General features: G+C 39.6%; 1 protein-coding gene across 1 annotated transcript in view; it reads left to right on the forward strand.

The window, feature by feature from the left end:
- The window catches only part of LOC139148758 (uncharacterized), a 38,951-nt gene that overhangs the window by 10,421 nt on the left and 7,963 nt on the right, over nt 1–20,567 (forward strand). The window contains exon 2 of the mRNA XM_070720217.1: nt 8,359–8,622. Within this exon, the coding sequence (XP_070576318.1) occupies nt 8,364–8,622 (259 nt within the window). The 5' untranslated portion in view covers nt 8,359–8,363. The remainder of the gene's footprint in view (nt 1–8,358; nt 8,623–20,567) is intronic.

Genomic DNA, 20,567 nt, shown 5'->3' on the forward strand with positions numbered 1-20,567 from the left:
TTATCGATAAAGCTGAAAAAGGGGGACTCGAAGAACGGACTATGGCAACATGAGAAGTCGTTTTGAAGATCTTGCAAACTTAATATGTGCCTCCGGAGGAACTGAGGGGTACCACCTCATCCACATACGGCCGAAAAAGATGCAGTAAGTGAACATTACTTACGACAGTACATGATAAATACTTGGCCAGGTGGGGGTGGAAGTGGGGTGGTAAACTGACACTTTCGGCTTTCAAGAAATTAAGACTTTTTCCATGGTACTTATTGAATAACTTTCGTAAATACTTACGTTAGTACTTACGTAGTACTTGACAAGTACCATGGACAGGAACTTACGTAGTACTTGACAAGTACCATGGACAGGAACTTACGAAGTTCTAATAACATTTTCCTCCGGCTCCCAACTATTGAAACTTTCTGGATAACCTTTCCATTTTATCAGATAATATTTCTTTCCTCTAATTTTTTCGTCTTCAAAATTCGTTCTACTCTGTACAGCTCGTCGCGTTCTGAAGGTGCGCTCTGAAGTTCATCAGAATAGAAAGTGCCGAGTATTTCCTCTCCATTCAGATCTTTTATTTTGTAAACTGGTGGTGTTCCCAAGCCAGCTGCGTACACAACTTTTGAAACTACGAAAATCTCCTCTGTCCAATTTGGCAAATATCCTTTCTTAAAAGTGGTCTTGTATTTTGTAATTCGGACCCGTTCTCCCGGCTTGAATTCAGGGTTGGCTCCCCCGGCTGCCAACTCAGGACCGAATAGTGTATAAAATGCCTGCCAATCGTTCTCCTCTGTTACGTCCCTGGGTTTCATTTTGATACTTCCGTGAACGGTGTTATTGTAATTCTCGAGAAGGTGGGGTAGAATAGAAAGCCATTCACGTGTCTGCCTGTATGTAAAGTATTTCCACATCATCGTCTTGAGGGTCCGATTAAAACGTTCAACAACGCTAGCTTTTTTATCACTGTAGGTGTGAAACCAATGAATGCCTGACTCCTGGAGCCACCCCTGCATTTTCTGATTAGTAAATTCCCGCCCCTCATCTGTCTGAAGTTTGTCGGGTCTTCTCCCAGATTTCTTAATCACATCTTGTAGTGCCTTCAGAGTGTCATCGGCCGTTTTTGACTGTATTGGCCTAGCCCAGGCATATTTACTGAGTACATCGATTACTGTTAGCATGTATCGAATGTTATGATTCTCTTTTGCGAATGCTGCAGGGAATTCCACAAGGTCTGCTTGCCACTGTGAGTCTATCGATGTTACAAAAACGCGTCGGCCGCCCCGGAAGGCACCCCCACGAGTACGAGGTACCGGTTTATGTAGATTATAAGTTTTAGCTGAGTTTTTAACCAGTCCTTCACCTCTTTCTTAGTGACGTGGAGTCCCTGGCCCGTGCTGCGTCATACAATTTTTGTACACCTCCAAAACCAGTTTTCGGGTTGTAATATAATTCTCTAAGAGTTCCTTCGGTGTTGTCACCTTCGGCTTCAGCTTCCATAATTGCTATATTATACGAAAAATTTTATGTCGTACGGATTCCGTAAACGAAATACTAGTTTACTGAATGGCCTACTTTTCAATTGCTTGATTAGGCCCACGGCTTCCCGTTCTGACACCTCCATTCCATATTCTTTTATAATAGTTTTGTTGTCTATCTTGTTCGGTGTGTAAAATAGTACTAACATCTGTATGTTTTCCCTAAATGGTTTACTAATACTAGTATATTGTTGAGTCAGAACCCAGACAGATAATCCGTCATGTCTTGCGCTGAAACCAAGTTGGACTAAAACGTTACTGCGCTTCTTCATATCTTTGGACGAGGCGCAGTCGTCGAGGATTATTAAAGTGTTCGTGCCGGCCCATTCTTTATGCACGTAGGTTAATGTATCATCCACTGCATCGAGTCCGACTGGAAATATAAACACATTATCATCGGTGAAAATGAATCTTCTATTATACGCTTTATTATTCATGAATGTTGGGCAAATGAATATCACATATTCGAATTTCCTTAAGTACGGACCGGTGAGGAGGTCCAACATAAATTCTGTTTTGCCAGAATATGTCGGTCCAGTTATAATCATGTTGAATGGTGGGGTTACGTATATTGACATTTCCTCTGGATCTATATACTGTAAATTAATGAATCTCTTCTAGTTCTTTTAAGTTACTGGTTCGAGTTAGATGAAACCCAGTCACATCAACAGCATCTGAATGAACTATATAGTTAGTGACTTTATTCCAGTACCTACAATAGTAATGAATATTGCTAAAGATAACAAACCAATTTTACCATATTCGTGAATAGGGTCTACGCTGGTCACGGCTGCTGCCCGTTCCGGGGAGGGAGGGGGGGACCGAATCCGAGTCGTGTCATTGTGAGGTGACTCTCCGGGCTCGTCCTGCCACTTCACAGGATCTCCCCTCCTTCCATCTCGTGTACAGCACTTTCTCGAACTTCCGTGTTTATATCACCGTTCACCCCGAAGGACATAGATTCTGTTGCGTATTGCAATTCATTATTATAACCCGAGATTGCCGGGCCCGAAAGGATGACCATCTCAGACGGTAAGAGAAGTAAATTTGGTGAGACTGCCATATCAAGTTTGACACCAGTATTCATTATTGTGTCTTGATATCGCCTATAACTAATTACTTTGTCGGTATTACGAATTTCATCTTCGAGGAGAACACCGAATTCTTTTCGGACTTGCTCTGCACTGCCAGTATCGCCCACTATGGTACTGCGAATATTTGCTTGTGCGCCGAGTATGCAATATACGTAGGCTTCAAGGCTTTCATTGAGGCGGGCGAGACCGGCCTTTGTTAGTCCCGAGTCTCCCTTCAGAGGAATGAAACTATTGTATTGTCCCTCCGATCCATCATTTCGGAAGAAATAATAGTGTGGTCTGTCTTTGTCGGGCAGTACATGTTTTTTCTTTCCAAAAATGGTATGTGTATAGAAAACGCCTCCGTCGGCGGAGAGGAAAAAGTCATGACCGTTGTATATCGCTTTTGGCTGTCGAACGGGACCACGATTAGTGTAATATTCATAACCATAACCAAGACCTTTATTTTGACCTTTTCGATAACGAAAGTCGGACTTCGTTGGACTTATATTTCCAAATTCTGTACATAGAAGTTCATATTGGACGAGATTGTATGGATTGTCGCCCGCTTTGAAGGTGGGGGTATCGTCTGGAAGTGCAACGCCCATTTCGTGAAGGATACGACGTATTGTAAAATATACATGGAAACGGCAGAATGATCGTATTTGGGGCGGAAATTTCTTATCAAAGAGATGGGCGAATGATATACCACAACCAGTAGTGCTACACCATACAGCGAAATTCAGTTGCTGGTCCCAGTATTTCATGTTTGGCCCGCCCAGCCAGACATTACTTTCTTTTGCTGTTCTATGAGTGATTACATTATCTTTGAACACATCCCGTGGATGAAAAGTAAATTTATCTGTCGGCGTTACATATATTTCTAAGTCCATTAGAATAGGTTTTATTCCCCCGTCCGGTTTGGAAGGGGGGGTATCAGCATGCTGTACTGTCGGTACGCTCGTCTTATTCAATTGAAAAGCAACTGGGAATAGGTCTGTACTCATTATTCGTGTTTCTATATACAGATAGATTTAAATGGAGGAGAATTTTCTCCGGAATCCCTGTCGGAATCCCTATCGGTACGGTTCTGTTAGGGGTACTAACATTCCAGACTATGTTAATACTTTATTTCGGATTCAGGTTTAAACGAATTTTTTATTTTTTACTAAGAATAGATAACATACTGCAAACAATGGAGAATTTAATAAAGTCATCAGCAGCGGCAAATATGGCAGCGCATTCCGAAGGGGCTTCGCGCCTTCGGTGCCTTCGGACAATAATCAATCCATAATAGAGACAAAACGTGAAAAAATACTCTGTGTCATCGCAAGTGGTCAAAGTAAGTTATTTTTGGTAAGGAGTTTACAGTTAGAGAAGTGGAAACGTGGAAGATGAATTCATAACACGAGCCTTTAAAGTCTATGAAGCGAAATACAGTTCTCTTATAAGTGATACCATCACTCAAAGTTTCATAGATCTAGGAGCCCCGTGCAATAAGTCAGGTAGTTCCAATCGATGATCGAGATAACTATGCCACTGATCTTAAAAAGGATTTTATTCTAAACAGTGAAATAAAACGATTATCAGGACGGATAGCGTACACATGGGGGCCCCTGATTGCTCTAATTTCCACCGGTTTAATTACGGGTAAACATTTAAATTTAAAAAAATCGGGTTTAATATAGTACCTGAAATAAATGGATTCAACTTCACCGACTCAGCAAACGGCTCCGCCAGGGACGACCTTACCAGGGACGATCCTACCACCAACACCGGCACCTCCGACACAGCGCAACATAGAGAAAGTGACGTTACCGACGAAGCATCCAGGGAGAGTTGCTGCGGGCAAGAAATTAGCGGAATGGAACAGGCAAAACAGGGAGAAGAAACTAAAGCAATGGAGGGGGAGGGAGGGGGAGCGATGCGGTAGCAGACCTACCGCCTACAATGAAAGAACAGTGTGATAATAATTCACGCTGGTATAATAAATGTTATCTTGTTTTAGGAATTGTGGGAGTTTCATTGACTGCATTAGGGCTATATTGGGGGCGTGCTCGGCATACCCCCTGTCCCGTTAATCGATCGAGTCCAGATCGGAAAGATCCTCCCCAAAATAAGAAAGCGAAAAAACAGAGCCAGTAGCGGCTCCCTCCAGAACAGTTCCGACGGGAGGAGGGGAGGGGGAGGGAGAGGGAGGACCCAGCTCCTCTACATTGTATGAGATGGATTAACTCCCCATATTTTTATTTTTATTTTTTATTTTATATACTAGTCAGCAATCATGGATATTAAAACAGTTGTAAACACAATGTACGATGGTATTGTAATCGCAGGACTTGCGATGGGATATCTTATGATCTCCAGCAAATTTCTGAAAATAGAGGTTGGCGATCCAAGTCGTCCAAATTTGACTCGATTGGCAAAATTAGGCGGTGCGACTGCTGCCGCGGTAGCAACCAAAGATCTCCTTGAACAGAAAAATATTATTCCTGCAGAACCTTATACTTCGTAATGGGCACCTTCGGAATATTATTCATCGAACATTTATACTTAGTAATATATACAGCGCACAACAATGATCATTTGGATTGAAAGCAAAACAGGTGAACCAGTCACTGTTAATTTTTACCCTTGTATTGACACGACACAGTTTACGAAGATAAGACTGCTAGAGTGCGGACTATATAATTCATGGCATAACATAACATCGACGAATAATGTAATAAAATATCAAGAAGGTGACCAACCGAAGAAGACTAAATCAATACGTCCAGGTAACTACAATATCGATACGTTAAACAAAGCAATCGGGTTGAAGCAAAAAATTAATTTGAAAAACATCTGCCGACAAACCACGTTCTTCTAACTTTGGCTAAAGATGTTAAAGTTTATTTCAATGCTACAGGTAGCTTTGCCAACGTGTTGGTTTTTCAGATAAACCTGAGGACAACCCAGTTATAAAAAGTACTATTAGTCCGAAGAAAGTGGATTTCTTAACAGTCACTAAATATATAGTTCATTCAGATGTAGTCGATGTTACTGGAAATTATGTTTCATTTGGTTCGGGTGCCTCCGGAGGATACATACAGGGGAAAGTATCGAACTGTTTACAAATACTTCCCATCCGGGATACGAGAGAAATAAGTGAAAAGGTTACTTACGATTTAAAAACGGAGCAATTTCTATGCCATTGAGAAAAGGGGGAGATTACATGAATTCAATGCGTATCTGGATAACAGATCAGGATGGGAACATGATCGATTTCAATAACTGGCCAATTAGCTTTTGTATTGAATTATTGTAGTCGTTCTGAAGCGTTCCGAAGGAGCCCCCTACCGGTGTAACATAAACCATCCCACGACTAATCCTCCAGCAATATAGATCATCTCATATTTCTTTTGCTCAGGGCTGGGTTGATAATAATCTGAGAATTGGAACGCTTGCGCTGGACTTGACGTAGAGTTGCTTTGCACCGCTTCTGCTTCTTCCAGGATTTCTGCATCTGTATCTCTTAATTCTGCCGCAGCATGCGCGATGCGCATCCTTTGCTTGATTTTCTCTTTCCCAGTCAGCCTGTAGTAATCTTTTTTCTGACCAGACGTTGCGATCATGTTCAAATTTTTCTAATGCTTTATCATGTCGGACTTTCTCTTCATAAGAGCGTCACCATTCCAGAAAGCTTTTGTCCGATAATATTTCCTCCTGTGAATGCCGTTGCATTTAATACAGCACCGAGAACTGTCATTCCTATTGCTGAAGCCATGACTGTGTATTGTATATTACAAGGTATTATTTTAATTTTCACTGTATATAGGTCCCTACGGAGTATGTCTGATCCAAGTGGCTTCGGTCTAGGTACAATTCGTATGCAAAATCTTGAGCTTGAAGATCTGAGTGATGTTAAAGTTAACAATAATACTAAGATGGCTGCTAATCATAATAAGGATTACGTCCTTCGTTATAAAGACCGCGAAAAATATTTCGTTTTAGCCAATGCCGCGGCGCCACCCCACGAACATGCTGTAGAATTTTCCGAACTTAAAGACATTGATGAAACTGTAATTGACGCCACAAAGGCTTCGAATGATTCTACTCCTTTTGCTCTGACATGGAATTCGGCTAGTCAGAAATTCATGCCTTATAATGTGCCGCGTAACATCTTAGATATATTGGATAGTGAATTAGTGGAGGAGTTGCTGAACCACCAGGAACTCCGAATGTGATTTATTTTGATAGCAATGTAAACAAATATAAATTGTTAGATTTTCGTAGTTGGCTTACTCCTACAAATCCATACATTGCACTTCTTGGTATACCGATTCACCTTAAAATTAGTCCTCTTAATACAATAATGAAGGCAGATAATACACTAAGAAGGTGGATAAACGAGGGGAGAATTATTGCTCGTATACAGCTAGCGGAGTTCCAGTTAGATTATTTTGGGACACACTTTAAAGAAACTGGGTCTTAAAAGTGTCGGTGATGAGGCAGCTGTTCTCACTTTACAGACTGTAAATCAACAGATGACTGATAATATGAAAATACTTCAACATGGTACAGTTCTCATTAGATGTGTAAAGTTAGCTACTGGAGATGAATTTGACGATTTGGTTGGATATTATGCTATGAAAACAGATAACAGAACAACTTGTGATATTATCATAAGTATTGATAAAGATCGGGGAGGGGAAATGAGTATTGAATGTTTTGTTGGTGGGAATAGAATAGAGAACGACTTAGGAACTACATTTGTACGTAGAGATAAAAGAGTGAACACTTTAGATATCAGTACCATTCATCTGAAACGTCTCATTTTGTTTGAAGTAATGGTCTTTCGTCATATTTTAAGTTCAGAGGAAATTACTAAAATTTTATCTATCAGGTGAACAAGTTCGCACCGATAGGAACTTCGTGTTCAGACCTCAGTCATGTAGTAGGAAAAAATTCACATCAGCTAGACTCCGCGACCGGCCGGCCGGACTGACAACGGGGGTCCTTTATATAGGCTAGTTTGATGGTGATGACTCACACGGAATTTCACCTTCCACCTTCGGAACGTGTATAAACATGCTCAGCAGGCTTCCGCTTAGTTCAGGACAATGCACTGCTGCGCACCCTGTTGCGCATGCGTGAGTTCGTATATAGGTCAGGGTCATACTTTAGTTACATGGATGGTTAATTTTTCCTTCGCTTCATGTAGATAAATGAATAAAATGGGTGTAAAATTCTTACTTAATCCCAGTTGACCACCCTTTCTTTACTACTCACGCACACACACACACATACATACATACATACATACATACATACATACATACATACATACATACATACATACATACATACATACATACATACATACATACATACATACAATGCATCATGCACACAGATAGACGGACAGACACATGGGCACATAGACAGGCAATCACGTGTTCCCCTATCTCTGGTTCTATGTACACGGACTCAGGATGCAATTTCGTCGGTGAATTGAGGACCAATAGAATGACCTTGTTACTCAAACAGAGACATTGGCGCAGACGACAGTTTTCGTAATTTATTCGTATCCCATATGTTGCTCGTAAAACCGTTGTTCTTGTCATAATGTCAGCTTGCGCGAAAGCATTTCGAGGGGAATACCCTGACAAATTACTGAGCTTAAATGTTTGTCTTTCTCTCCATCTTTCTTTGACTGCTTGTGTTGCCCTGACGCTGAACGCCTACTGTAATGTTGTATTCTGGTGCAGAAAAGATGGCGACGTCGTCATCGTCTTATGTGCCCGAAGAAGCCGAAAAAGTGAGAAGCGAATTGACGGACCAGGAAATGCAAGATGAATTTGCTGATGCAGAAGGTGGGGGCAATTTAGTCGGTGCAGACCATTCGGAAAGCTCTCAAGACGCACTCAACAGGGCAATCGAAGAAAACAGGGAAAAGATGAAGGCATTAAAAGAAGACATAGAGGACCGCTGGCGTCGTTTGAAGGAGAAAATTGCTAACGAAATTAAAGAAGGTATGTGTTGCTTTGAAAACCTATCTTTAGTGAATTCGAAAGAAAATAACTATCATACTTGTGTATTAATTAAAATCGTAGATGAAACAGAAACATCAAACTTCAAAAAAGATCAACGAACGAGACAACGTTAAATGAACTTTACACCCTGTGTTGCATAACAAAGTTGTTAATTCAGACAGCAAAATATCGGCAATTCAAGGGGCAGCCGATAATAAAGCTCCTGGCTCAAAAGGGATGTTCACATAAGCGGTTTCTTGTCGGGAGGATGGTTATTTTATTCTTGTATCAATCTAAGGGGGAGCAATGAACACTGGTGGTTGGAAGATTTTTTTTCGTAGCCATAGCGGAAGGGCAGTTGAGTTCGCTTTCACGCTTTAGATTTTAATCTTGTTCACAATATACTTGTAGTATATAGTAGATCAACAAGTAAAAAGACTTCTGCTTATATTTCTAGATTCGACCGGTTGGTTTCCCCTTCATGCTGTATTTCATTAATTGTCATGGAGGGATATTTCAATACACAATCTCTTTATTTTTTTCCTTGAAGTACAAGTCTAAACTGAAGTACAAGTCTAAACTGAACATAAAGTTTATCCATGTCATTCTTTATAAAACATGTCAGCACTGCATTGTAGTTATCAGTAATCGATAGAAAACTCACATTCGCTAGCTAGTCCACACTTCAGGCGTCATCATCTACAGTCGTAGGAGACCTCTCGTAAAGCTATTACCTTCAAATTTCCAGGGTCTGAATGATTTAAGATGTACGCATGAGCTTTACAGTTCAGTTTACTGTCTAATTGGTAAAATGGTAAGTTAACTGCAAGTCCAAAGTTAAAGTGTCCAAAGTAAATCCTGCAGTCTGTCTGTCTGTTTGTCTATATATATATATATATATATATATATATATATATATATATATATATATATATATATATTAAACACCTATTGCCTGGTCATGAGGGCTATAGCGCCCGTCTATTACCCCGAGGGGCCGTGTGTTACCAGAAACACATCGCTATTCCCCGAGGCCGTAGGCCGAGGGGTATAGCGATGTGTTTCTGGTAACACACGACCACGAGGGGTAATAGACGAGCGCAATAGCCCGAATAAAGACCAGGCTATAGGTGTTTTATAACACACCAAATGCTCTTGTTGTTTTGTCATATAGTTTTTAATGTGTTTTGATATTTTGCACCGCAACAATCCATTGTGACAAGTTTACTTGGCGATGTTTCGACAGCGGTCTCAGTTGTACGTGGTACCACTTTCTTTCAAAAATATTCTAAACATACCTATCAACATCCTTAGTTGCACTTTAATCTTTTCCGTCGATGAGCTGTTCAAGTTCCTACGGTGTTGGAATGTTGGACAATGTTGGAAAATCTGTTTTAAAGAATGTGTCGTCACCTATCCCGGACGCACGTCACGTTCTAGTCACCCGCCATTGTTGCAAAGCTGCAGACGACACTACGGTCACGTGACCGGGCACTTTCCAAATTTGGTCAAAACTATTTCCCTATGGAAATAGCTTTTCAAAAATACCCTCTGACGTCACATTTGTCGATCTGGTGGGGACTAGACGTATCTATTTCCTCGTCACGTGACGTATTCTGGCGAATCGCGACACAGAATGAGCATGTGTCGTGTTATAAATATATATATAAGGATATACATAGCTATTTCCGCAGATTGCGGAATGCTTGTTGGGATTGACATTTGTTAGGTAACAATGTTTTGTCACTGTTATGAATATTTATCTGCAAGCAGAGAAGTGAATTACACAGCGGAGTGTATTTTAAAGTTAGTTGTTGCATAACAATGCCTTGCTTCTGTATCAGCATGATGACACAAGTTCGTTTATTTTGTTGAGCGTAGAACATTCTGGATGGGGTATAATAACAAATTTCTCTATTAAGAAAAGGTTTTATACCATTTGTTAGCACTGTCGTTTGGCCGGGCTTGAGTTAAGACTTTCCATGTTTACCGCGTTCAGTGGAGGTTCTGGAACAAAGGTGTAGGAATCATATCGTAGAGAAACAATGCTGTAGAGATGAAATTGTAAAACCACATTTCTCCAGCAACTCTTATATATTCCGCGCTGCTCTATACTTAGCACTTTGTTTAGGACCTGTCGAACCGCATACTTCGTGTGTGTATATATATATGTTCCAATAGGTTTGTATTTTTACATACTTTATATGAAGAATTGTCGTATAAAGACGATGAAGATAACGATAATTGTGATGGTAGTCATGAGGATTGCTAAAACAATGATAACAACAATAATTAAAAAAATCATTACACAATATCGTTATAATAGATATGATTTAAACAAAACTTTCACTGAAGACGCATTTTTCATTGCGATCATTTTCTTACGGTGATTCTTGTAATACACTTTCACGAAGCTTTAATTTTCGCCTGTTGTCGCACGTATCTTTTTCTTCAGAGTGCAAGAACGATATTTCCTGCAATTCACAGTTACTCTACCCTAACTACCCCTTGGATAGGGTAACCGTGGCAAAATAGAGCCTAGATTTGTCTTCCGTGCAATTGCGCTGACGTTTGTCAAACATGAAGTCGATCCGATGTGGTCACCGGTAAACAGTACGTAGGTGTAGGCATACCATCTTGATACCGCTCAGTACGCGTACTCGGTGTTAACTTCATTGCACTTTGTTCAAGTCTGTTATTTGTGAATGTTTGAGTGGGGTGATTTGTGTTCTTTTTTCATATGAAACGTGTGAGTGGGGTGGACGCTATGAGTAGGGTGTACGCGATAATGTGCGAGACAGGAGTTATAGCCTTAATCACGGCAGAAACTAAACCACTACTGCGCAGACTCAAAGGTAACGCCATCGATCGCTAGGAAAACCTGCCAAATCTTATTTAGATTTGTATTAAATAGGAGAGACACAAGAGACACTGTTGCAAAGGATTGTATTTTTTTAAAATCACCGACTTGAGCCCGACGCGACGCTCGCGGAGGCAGTTTCATTCTGTTATCAGCAAAACCCTTGGTCGGTCAACACATATATCGAATCTGCACAGAATACACACAATATCAGGACGAATCGTACGTCCCATTATAAAATTAACGACACGTCGCAACTTAGGCTATGCAATTCGATAAATCTAAAGGAAATATACATGTGACACGTCTTTCTCTTGGTCTAAAAGACTGATTTTAACCTGCCGTTGTAGAACGTCAAGAGATCTGAGAAGTGTTTACAAGTTTGCAAGTGAAATAGAAAATGTACTCTGTCAAAATAGAGCATTAGTAGACGACCCGCTGCATACTGAAAAGTTACAAGATTATATTTGACATTATCTGAGCGCTCGCGTAGCGGCAGTTTGGGCATAGGGGCACTTTACATGTCTGTCCCCAGGGGTGCGGCAGGTTTAGGGGTGTCTTGCTCTCAGCACAGGTTTCTTGTTGCTATTATTTTTAATACGTTTGACTATGATATATATCGCCAATAAAGGTTTATGATACCAACCTTTTGGTGTCTTGGTCTTATGTTAGTTAGGAAAATAGTTTATTGCTTTCAAAGGCCTCTGGCCCATATACAAGTTTCGGAAAAATTATATATACAATGAGTTGAAGTCATACATAAATGTAGCGATACACTATTCAGCATGTACTGTCTTCCTCTTGGAAAAAGCTTTGAAAATAATTTACAGAGATTGAGTAAAGTTTTCGGATGTTTTGTCTGCACAAGCCTTGCGAATCTAAGAATATTCGCATTCTGTCTGAAATACACTGGTAAGTATTCCTGTCTCAGTTCTCTATAAAACGGACAAACCAGAAGAAAATGAAACTCATCCTCAACTTCTCTAAGTTTACATAATGTGCAAAGTCTGTCTCGTAAGTCAATATTCTGTTTTCGCCCCTCTTCAATAGCTAATGGTAAAATTCCACAACGAAAACGAGCAAAAGCTCGAATATATTGAATATTACAGTCAAGTGAAAGGTATTTTTCTGGTTCTAGTAAAGTTTTGAAATAAGCGTAGGTGCGAAGTTTTGGTTTTTGAGTCATTCTAAATTGCCATTGTTGTTTACACACATCTGACACTCGTGACACGAATTCAAGCAAAAACTTATTTTTATCACCAATCTCCTGGAATATCCGGCATACCCAAAGCCGTAGGAAAACAAGACATTTTTCAGGGACGTAGCCCAGGTGTGCCTGCCCATATTATCCAGCCTATACAACATTAAATATGCTTGTTTTGGTATTCTGTCACCTGGCATTTCAAGTAATTTCAGCCAGTATTTTACACAGCGTTTTATTGTTAAGACGAAAATAGGCAAACGTCCACATTCACCAATAACTGCCTCACTAGTTGTGCTACTTGGAACACACATTAATCTTGTACACCATCTTCTCTGGATTTTTTCGAGACAGTCATAAACCTCATATCCCCAAACCTCAGCACCATAACACGAAATTGATGTAATCATAGCATCGAGTGACATTTCTTAGCAAACTTTCCAAGCCTATAAGACGCTGTCAAGATAACATTCATAGCTTTACTGGCTTGGTCTGCTAAATTTGCAACTGCCTTGGACCATGAATTTCTAGAAGATAACAGTAAACCTAAGTACTTATAATATGAAACTACTTCTATTTCAGTATTGCCAAATACCCAGCGCTCATGACGAGACCTATGACCTCCCTTGCGAAAATGACTATTTTTGTTTTATCGAGGTTAACTTTCATATTCCATTTGTAACAAAATTGAAAGAGAACATTTACAAGTTGTTGTAGATTTCTGACTGAGTCCGCAAACATGACAATATCATCAGCATACAGAAGACAAAAAATATCATACAATTCCTGTGTGAGCTGTATACCCATATGACCTGCATTTGCTAACATTGTATTTAGTTCTTCAATGAAAAAGGAGAATAACAACGGGCTTAGAATACAGCCCTGGCGCACACCATTAGGACAATTAAAATATTGAGAAATATCATTTCGTGACCGGACACAAGCTTTTACACTGTTGTACATAGAGTGAAGTATCGTGTACATTTTCCCTTTTACACCAAGAGACATTAGCTTGTATAATAATAATGTGTGGTTTACCCGGTCAAAAGCTTTTGAGAAATCAATGAACAGACAGTAGAACTTTCCACGTCTTACACTCAAATATTTCTGAATAGTTGCATGTAAAATAAAAATGTTATCAATTGTGCTGTGTCCCTTGCGGAATCCCGCTTGACAATCGGATACAGTGTTCATTGAATCTGACCATCTTGTGAGTCTAGCATTAAGGATAGAAGTAAAAAGTAAAATTTTACCGAGTACGTTTAACAAGGAAATACCTCTATAATTATTAACATCGTCTCTTTCTCCTTTTTTAAACAATGGAACTACAATAGCGCTAGACCACTCAGCAGGAAACTGCCAGAATCAAAAATAAGTGGCAAAACCACGTCTGCAGAAAAAAGATAAAATTCAACAGGAATCCCGTCTGGACCTGGTGATTTTCGAGGCCAGGTTTTAGACTTTGCAGACTTCGAATGACTTCATCTTCTGTAATACGGGAATTCACACAGATATCAAAGTCCTGTATTTGGCTGATCATGATTGATAAAGTTATCGACAGTTTCTCTCACAGAATGTAAAAACGCAAAATCGTACTCGTCGCTTCCATTACATTCTCTATACAAGTTTTTAAAATGCTCATACCACGTGTCGATAGCAATATTGTTATGAATGGTGCTTTTCCGGTTCATGACAGTTTTCAAAACATCCCAGAACTCCTTGGAGCCTTTTGTTGAGGCATCGAATAACTTATTTCTTATGGTTGTTTGGTACGCTCTCTTACTATCTCTACATGTATCTTTGAAAACCCTTTTTGCAATTTTATACTCTATGATGTTTTCCTCAGTACAATTACGTCTAAAAATACTTAACTTCTCATACATTACTGTTTTCGTTGCCCTACAAGATCTTCCAAACCACGGTGGCTGTTTCTCAGTACAATGGGTTTTACTCTTTGTGTTCAAACAATACAAATCAGCGCCCGCTATCTTAAGAGCTTCGTTCAAATGTGAAATAGCAGCACCTGTGTTCGGAAATGAGGCTCTTGCCAGCTCTAGAAGATTTTTGACATCACTTGTAGCAAGATTCTGCTGAAAACTTTGTTTGGCGTTTTCTGCCCACCTGTACCGACCTGACTTGTTTGCATTACAATTCGTCCTAATGGCTTTGTTTTGTAAATTAACACCTGAAGGGACGATACCCAGATGACTGATAAGTGGGAAATGATCTGATTCGGGCCTTGCAAGTACATTGAAATAACTAATATGACTAAATAATTCTGAGGATGCCAATAGATAGTCAACGACACTAGCACCATTTGCTGTTACACATGTCATGTTCCCTTCTTTGTCATCTGAAAGTCTCCCGTTCACAATATGTAAATCGAAATTTTTGCACATAGAAAGGAGTGTCCTGCCAGCCTCATTGACAACTTTGTCCTTTGAATTCCTTGGAAAATTAAAACAATCGGAAATATACTCAGAATCTTCTAATGGAAGATAATCAGTTGAATCGTCTGAGATGAAATCTCTCTCTCTGCCTGTTCTGGCATTAAAGTCGCCGGTGAGAACTAGAAATGAATCGGAAAAAGTACTGTATACATGAGTTAAATAGTTTCCTAAATAATCTATTTTATCGGTGGTGTTTTGAGGTCTAATATAGCAGCACCCAAAAATAACATCCTTGTGAAAAGAAAATAAAGATTTATCAATACAGAGGAAAATGCAATTGTCTAAATCACACTGAATCTTACGGACTTTTGGAATAAACTTTTTACGTACATACAGCGAAACACCACCACTGGGTCGACCTCTTTGGCTGTGTCTGACAGCAGGTACAGAGAAAAGGTGATAATTTTCTGAAAAACTTACTGAATCAGGCTCAAGACTGAAGGTCTCTATGAAGCAGCATATGTCAAATGTTGTGCATAAAGTGAAAAAGTCAACATTGGAAAGCTTGTTTTTCAGTCCTCTCACATTCCAACTCATCAACGACAGCTCCGAGCCTTGGCCGCACCCCTAGCTAGGGACCTCAAAATGGCGGTTCGCTTGGTTTTCAACTTGCCTTGTCTGTTCATTTACTTTGTAGATTGTTCTTCTTCCGTGTTCATCCGTGCAGACTAGTTTGTCGTAACGTACGTGAGCCTTCAGTTTGTTGTTATTCGCTAGAAGAGTTTTACGGAAGTCAAAGAGCAAAGAACGAATTACCCGAATTCTTTTCGAAAAGTCCTCGCCTGTACCGATGTCCGTTCCTTTAAGTTTGTTGGCATTAAATAGTACTTGTCCCCGATCCTTATATTTTGCGAACATAGCTACTATCGGCTTACTACCCCGAACAAGTGGTGCGTTTTTTACTCTATGAACACGTTCAAACTCTACTTCCTTGGAGATATCAAGATTTGACTTCAGTATTTCTTTCACTTTCTCCTCTGACGAGTTCCAGCTTTCATTTTCTTCTTCCTGAGTAACACCGTAGAATATTATGTTAGTACTGGCTTTGCAAAGATTTCTTTTTCTCCTTCACTGTGTCATGTATTTGTCCTTTGACAATCTGATGCGAAGTTTTATCACTGTGTTGCGTCTATTATCTGATGCGTTTGATTGCCTAATGAACCAAGGCAAGCAAGGGTACATTACAAATCTGTGGACGCTATCACCTGATTATCATCGGATTAACTTTGACAATTATATCCTAGCTGGTTCGTTCGTTGTTGATTTTGAAAGTTAATCCGGTGATAATCTGGTGACAGCGTCCACAGATTAGTAACGTGCGGTTTAAGCAAAGGAACGCATGATAAAACAGCGTAAAATTATCACAGGACAAATACATGACACTTTGAATGCAGTGAAGGAGAATAACTTCAACAAGAAATCTTCAGAAAATCAGTTTTAGTAGATGTATATCATTTAGGACATAAATTTGTGTCCTAAACCCAAGCGTCGCTCACGTTGATTGGTAGGTTTTATGTCCCTATGTCCCATTTACGTTCATTCATTGGCTGCCTTTATGTCCTCAAGTCTCGTTAATATTTACTGTTCCGAATGCAACTCATTCATTGGCCGCCATATGTTCTTGTCCTTGCCTCACTTTCGAGTGTTCCTTGTCTCGTTCTGCCATGTGCTCATTACTGTAACGCATCTGCGAGCCTAGCCAATCATTACCAGACAGCTAGAGCAAAGTCGCAACGTTTGTGAAGACAATTTGTCTTCACAAACGTTGCGACTACGCTCTAGCTGTCTGGTAATGATTGCCTAGGCTCGCAGATGCGTTACAGGTTACAGTAATGAGCACATGGCAGAGCGAGACAAGTAACACTCGAAAGTGAGGCAGGGACAAGAACATAAGGCAGCCAATGAATGAACTGGATTCGGAACAGTAAATATTAATGAGACTTGAGGACATATAGGCAGCCAATGAATGAACGCAGATGGGACACAGGGACATAAAACCTACCAATCAACGTGAGCGACGCTGGGGTTTAGGACACAAATTTATGTCCTGAATGATATACGTCTATTAAGACCAATATACTTTAGGTTGGTAATACAAATCTTTATTGGCATTATCATAACTCCAACGTATTAAAATAAAATAAACAACAGCAACAAGAAACCTGTGCCGAGACCAAGACACCTCTCCCCCGTCCCTACCACTGGGAAAGGACATGTGAACTGTCCTTATGGTTTTTGCTAGGTACATGGGTTCACTGTCTATGTGGAACCGCAATAGTCGACCTGCCATATGTAATCTGCGGGAACCGAATCTATGTTATGGGTTCACGTCAGTGATTATCCTAGGCAATGTCTATATTTTATGTCGCATTTTGCATAATAGTAATTTTATTTAGAAGATTCCAAAAATGACAACGTGAAAAGCAACATCAAAATTACTAAAAGACTTTGTGCTGCAGTAGGCGTGATTATACGGACACATGACTCAAAATATATGGGCCTAATATCTCAATTTAGTCAATTTTTGCTTGATTTTTTTATTGAAAAGTAACTTTAGCAAATACAATTGTTGGAATATTTGTAATTCGTGTCATTATTTTTAATGTACTAGAACATTCCTACGTAAAATGGGGAGGTAAAAATAACCAGACAAACTGCTTTTTTTCCATGTTTTCAAAAATGTCAACATACCGTTTACCACGTGTTATATTTGTATTTCGACCACTAAGATGCAAAAACATAAAAAATGCTGTAATTTTTCTATCGGATTCGATCTCACTATGCCAATGCAGTCTGTCACCTAGCGAAGACATAACAGTCGTAATCCCCACCCTTAAAAAGAGTGGCCAACGTCTAAGGGCAAGCTCATTTTATTTTTAATTTAAATGGCCTGTAAAAGTAACAATCAATGGCTTATATCCTTTTGAACAATGTCAATGTTTAATTTGTGCACAATTGTGTGCACCTACTGCAGTAATAAAATGAATCATGAAATTCCGTAAGGGAAAAATCTCTATCACTCTCAAGTTCGCCATTTTATCAGTTACTGACATGAAGGCGTCTTGGATAACTTCAGTAACTTTCAAGTGACCTCTTGTTTTATAATCATTACCATATAACAAAAACAGTTACATTTCAATATGAAGAAAATAGTTATATGCCAGACATTCTCGTACCATGCAGTCTGTTAAAGTTGTCATAGGCTCATGCACTCATAATTCGCGCATGGTAATGAAACGTGCATTAATTATTATTTAATTATTTGCTTTTCCTTGAAATCTCTTAATATATAATAATAATAATAATTAATATAATTAATATAAGTATGATATAGAAATAATAACGCGAACAATAATAGGTTGAATTTCCGTGAAAATATCACCATAAGGGTATTTTGGGTCGAAAAGACCAAATATGATATCGATTTCACTGCCTCAAGTTTTCATGGTAACCATTTTAGGGGTTGAAAATATCAGTTTTTCTAATATCCCATGAAAAGTTACTTTGATTGACATGAAAATTATCTAGAGAGGGAGTTCGGGTCAGAGAACACAAAAACTAGACTTATTTTAATGTTTCAAGTTGCCATGGTAACTATTTTGGGATTGAAAATATTACCTTTCCCTAATTCCTATTAAATAACTATTGATTGATGTAAAAATGATTATAAGGGTTTTTCTGGTCAGCACTCAAAAAATATCACACTCATTTTAATGTGAGATGTTTCCATGGCGACCATTCAGGAGTAAAAATTACAAGTTTTTCAACGATTCCACCTAGAATCCAGTAATCAACAGAATGTGTTATATCAAAGGGATATTTTGGGTTAGGAAGACCAAATATCTGGTGTAAAAATCTAGTAATCAACATAAATATTATACCAAAGGGTTATTTTGGCTTAGAAAGACAAAATATGATATCCATTTTTACTGCCCTGTGTTTCCATAGTAACCTATTTGCGTTTTAAAATTTCAATTTTTTTTCCAAATTCCATTAAAAGTTATCCCAGTTACTATGCAAATGCTCTCCTAAGTGTATTTATCACAGCATGAACTCATGTTCATTTTTGTTTTATATTGCCATGGTAACCATTTTGGTAACCACAGTATTTTATTTAAACATAATTCGTTTTTTGCCCACGTGTGAACACGTGGGCATATGTCGCAGCGATGTCTGTCTGTCTGTGTGTCTGTCTGTCTGTTGGTCCATTTTCTCAAAAACGGCTGAACGTATTTCAGTCAAATTTGGTAGACATCTTCAGAATTCAAATGGCTAGAACTGAAAAGGTTTTGGTGGGCGTGGCTTGGATATTAATGAAGTTATGAAAGTTTTAATTTTTCTGTTACGCCGCGTATGACAAGTGAAAACAATCGACTGTTTGAGGGCGCTGTGAAATGTGCTTGTCCAGGTTGGCTACAGCTGCAGCTGGATAGCTCTGGTTTCAACCACGGTCCCTCCGTGTTTCAACCTCGTATTGAACATTAAAAATATGATATTTTATTACTCATTCAACTCACTATTCAAGATAAAATATCGTTTAGCAAATTAGCTTTATCCTTGGTAATTGATTGTTTCCCTCGCTGCTCGATCGCCAGAAATGATACATACGTTCTTAGCCCTGCGTACGATGCTGTGTGTTCCGCTACAGCTAATAGCCCCGCTCACCACAGCCCTGCAAAGGCCCGTACGTAGAGTTGGTGACTTCAAATCCATTTTGGACTTGACGTAAAAAGCCAAATTACTGCCGAAATTCAGCGTTCTTGGCCCAAGTCATATCCCTGCCTACCTCAGCTACTTGATCGCTTCCAAAAATGCCAGTCTTTTATTCTTTTTTCGTAAATAACCGTCGATGTCGGCAACTCTCTCGCTAGCCCTGCGTACGTACGCAGTGTACGCTGTGCATTCCCTGTGTGCGTTCCTAACACACAGCGTACACTGCGTACGTACGCAGGGCTAGCGAGAGAGTTGCCGACATCGACGGTTATTTACGAAAAAGAATAAAAGACTGGCATTTTGGAAGCGATCGAGTAGCTGAGGTAGGCAGGGATACGACTTGGCCCAAGAACGCTGAATTTCGGCAGTAATTTGGCTTTTTACGTCAAGTCCAAAATGGATTTGAAGTCACCAACTCTACGTACGGGTCTTTGCAGGGCTGTGGTGAGCGGGGCTATTATTAGCTGTAGCGGAACACACAGCATCGTACGCAGGGCTAATACGTTCTCTACCTAGCCTCATGGCATGGAAGTGCTGATGAATAATATTACTTTGGGTCAAGGTATTGAAGTGTCCAATCAGGTTCGTGCACAGAGTCCAAGGCCATGACCTACTTCATGTACTTCTGCACTGTTTTGATTTTGCTTCGCCAAGAAACGTATTCGTCATTGTCCATAGAAGTATGTTTGCTCTCCTTTGAGGTTGTTTGTGAAACAAATTC

Source organism: Ptychodera flava, chromosome 13 (genome assembly GCF_041260155.1).
Source record: "Ptychodera flava strain L36383 chromosome 13, AS_Pfla_20210202, whole genome shotgun sequence".
NCBI classification, from domain to species: Eukaryota; Metazoa; Hemichordata; class Enteropneusta; family Ptychoderidae; genus Ptychodera; species Ptychodera flava.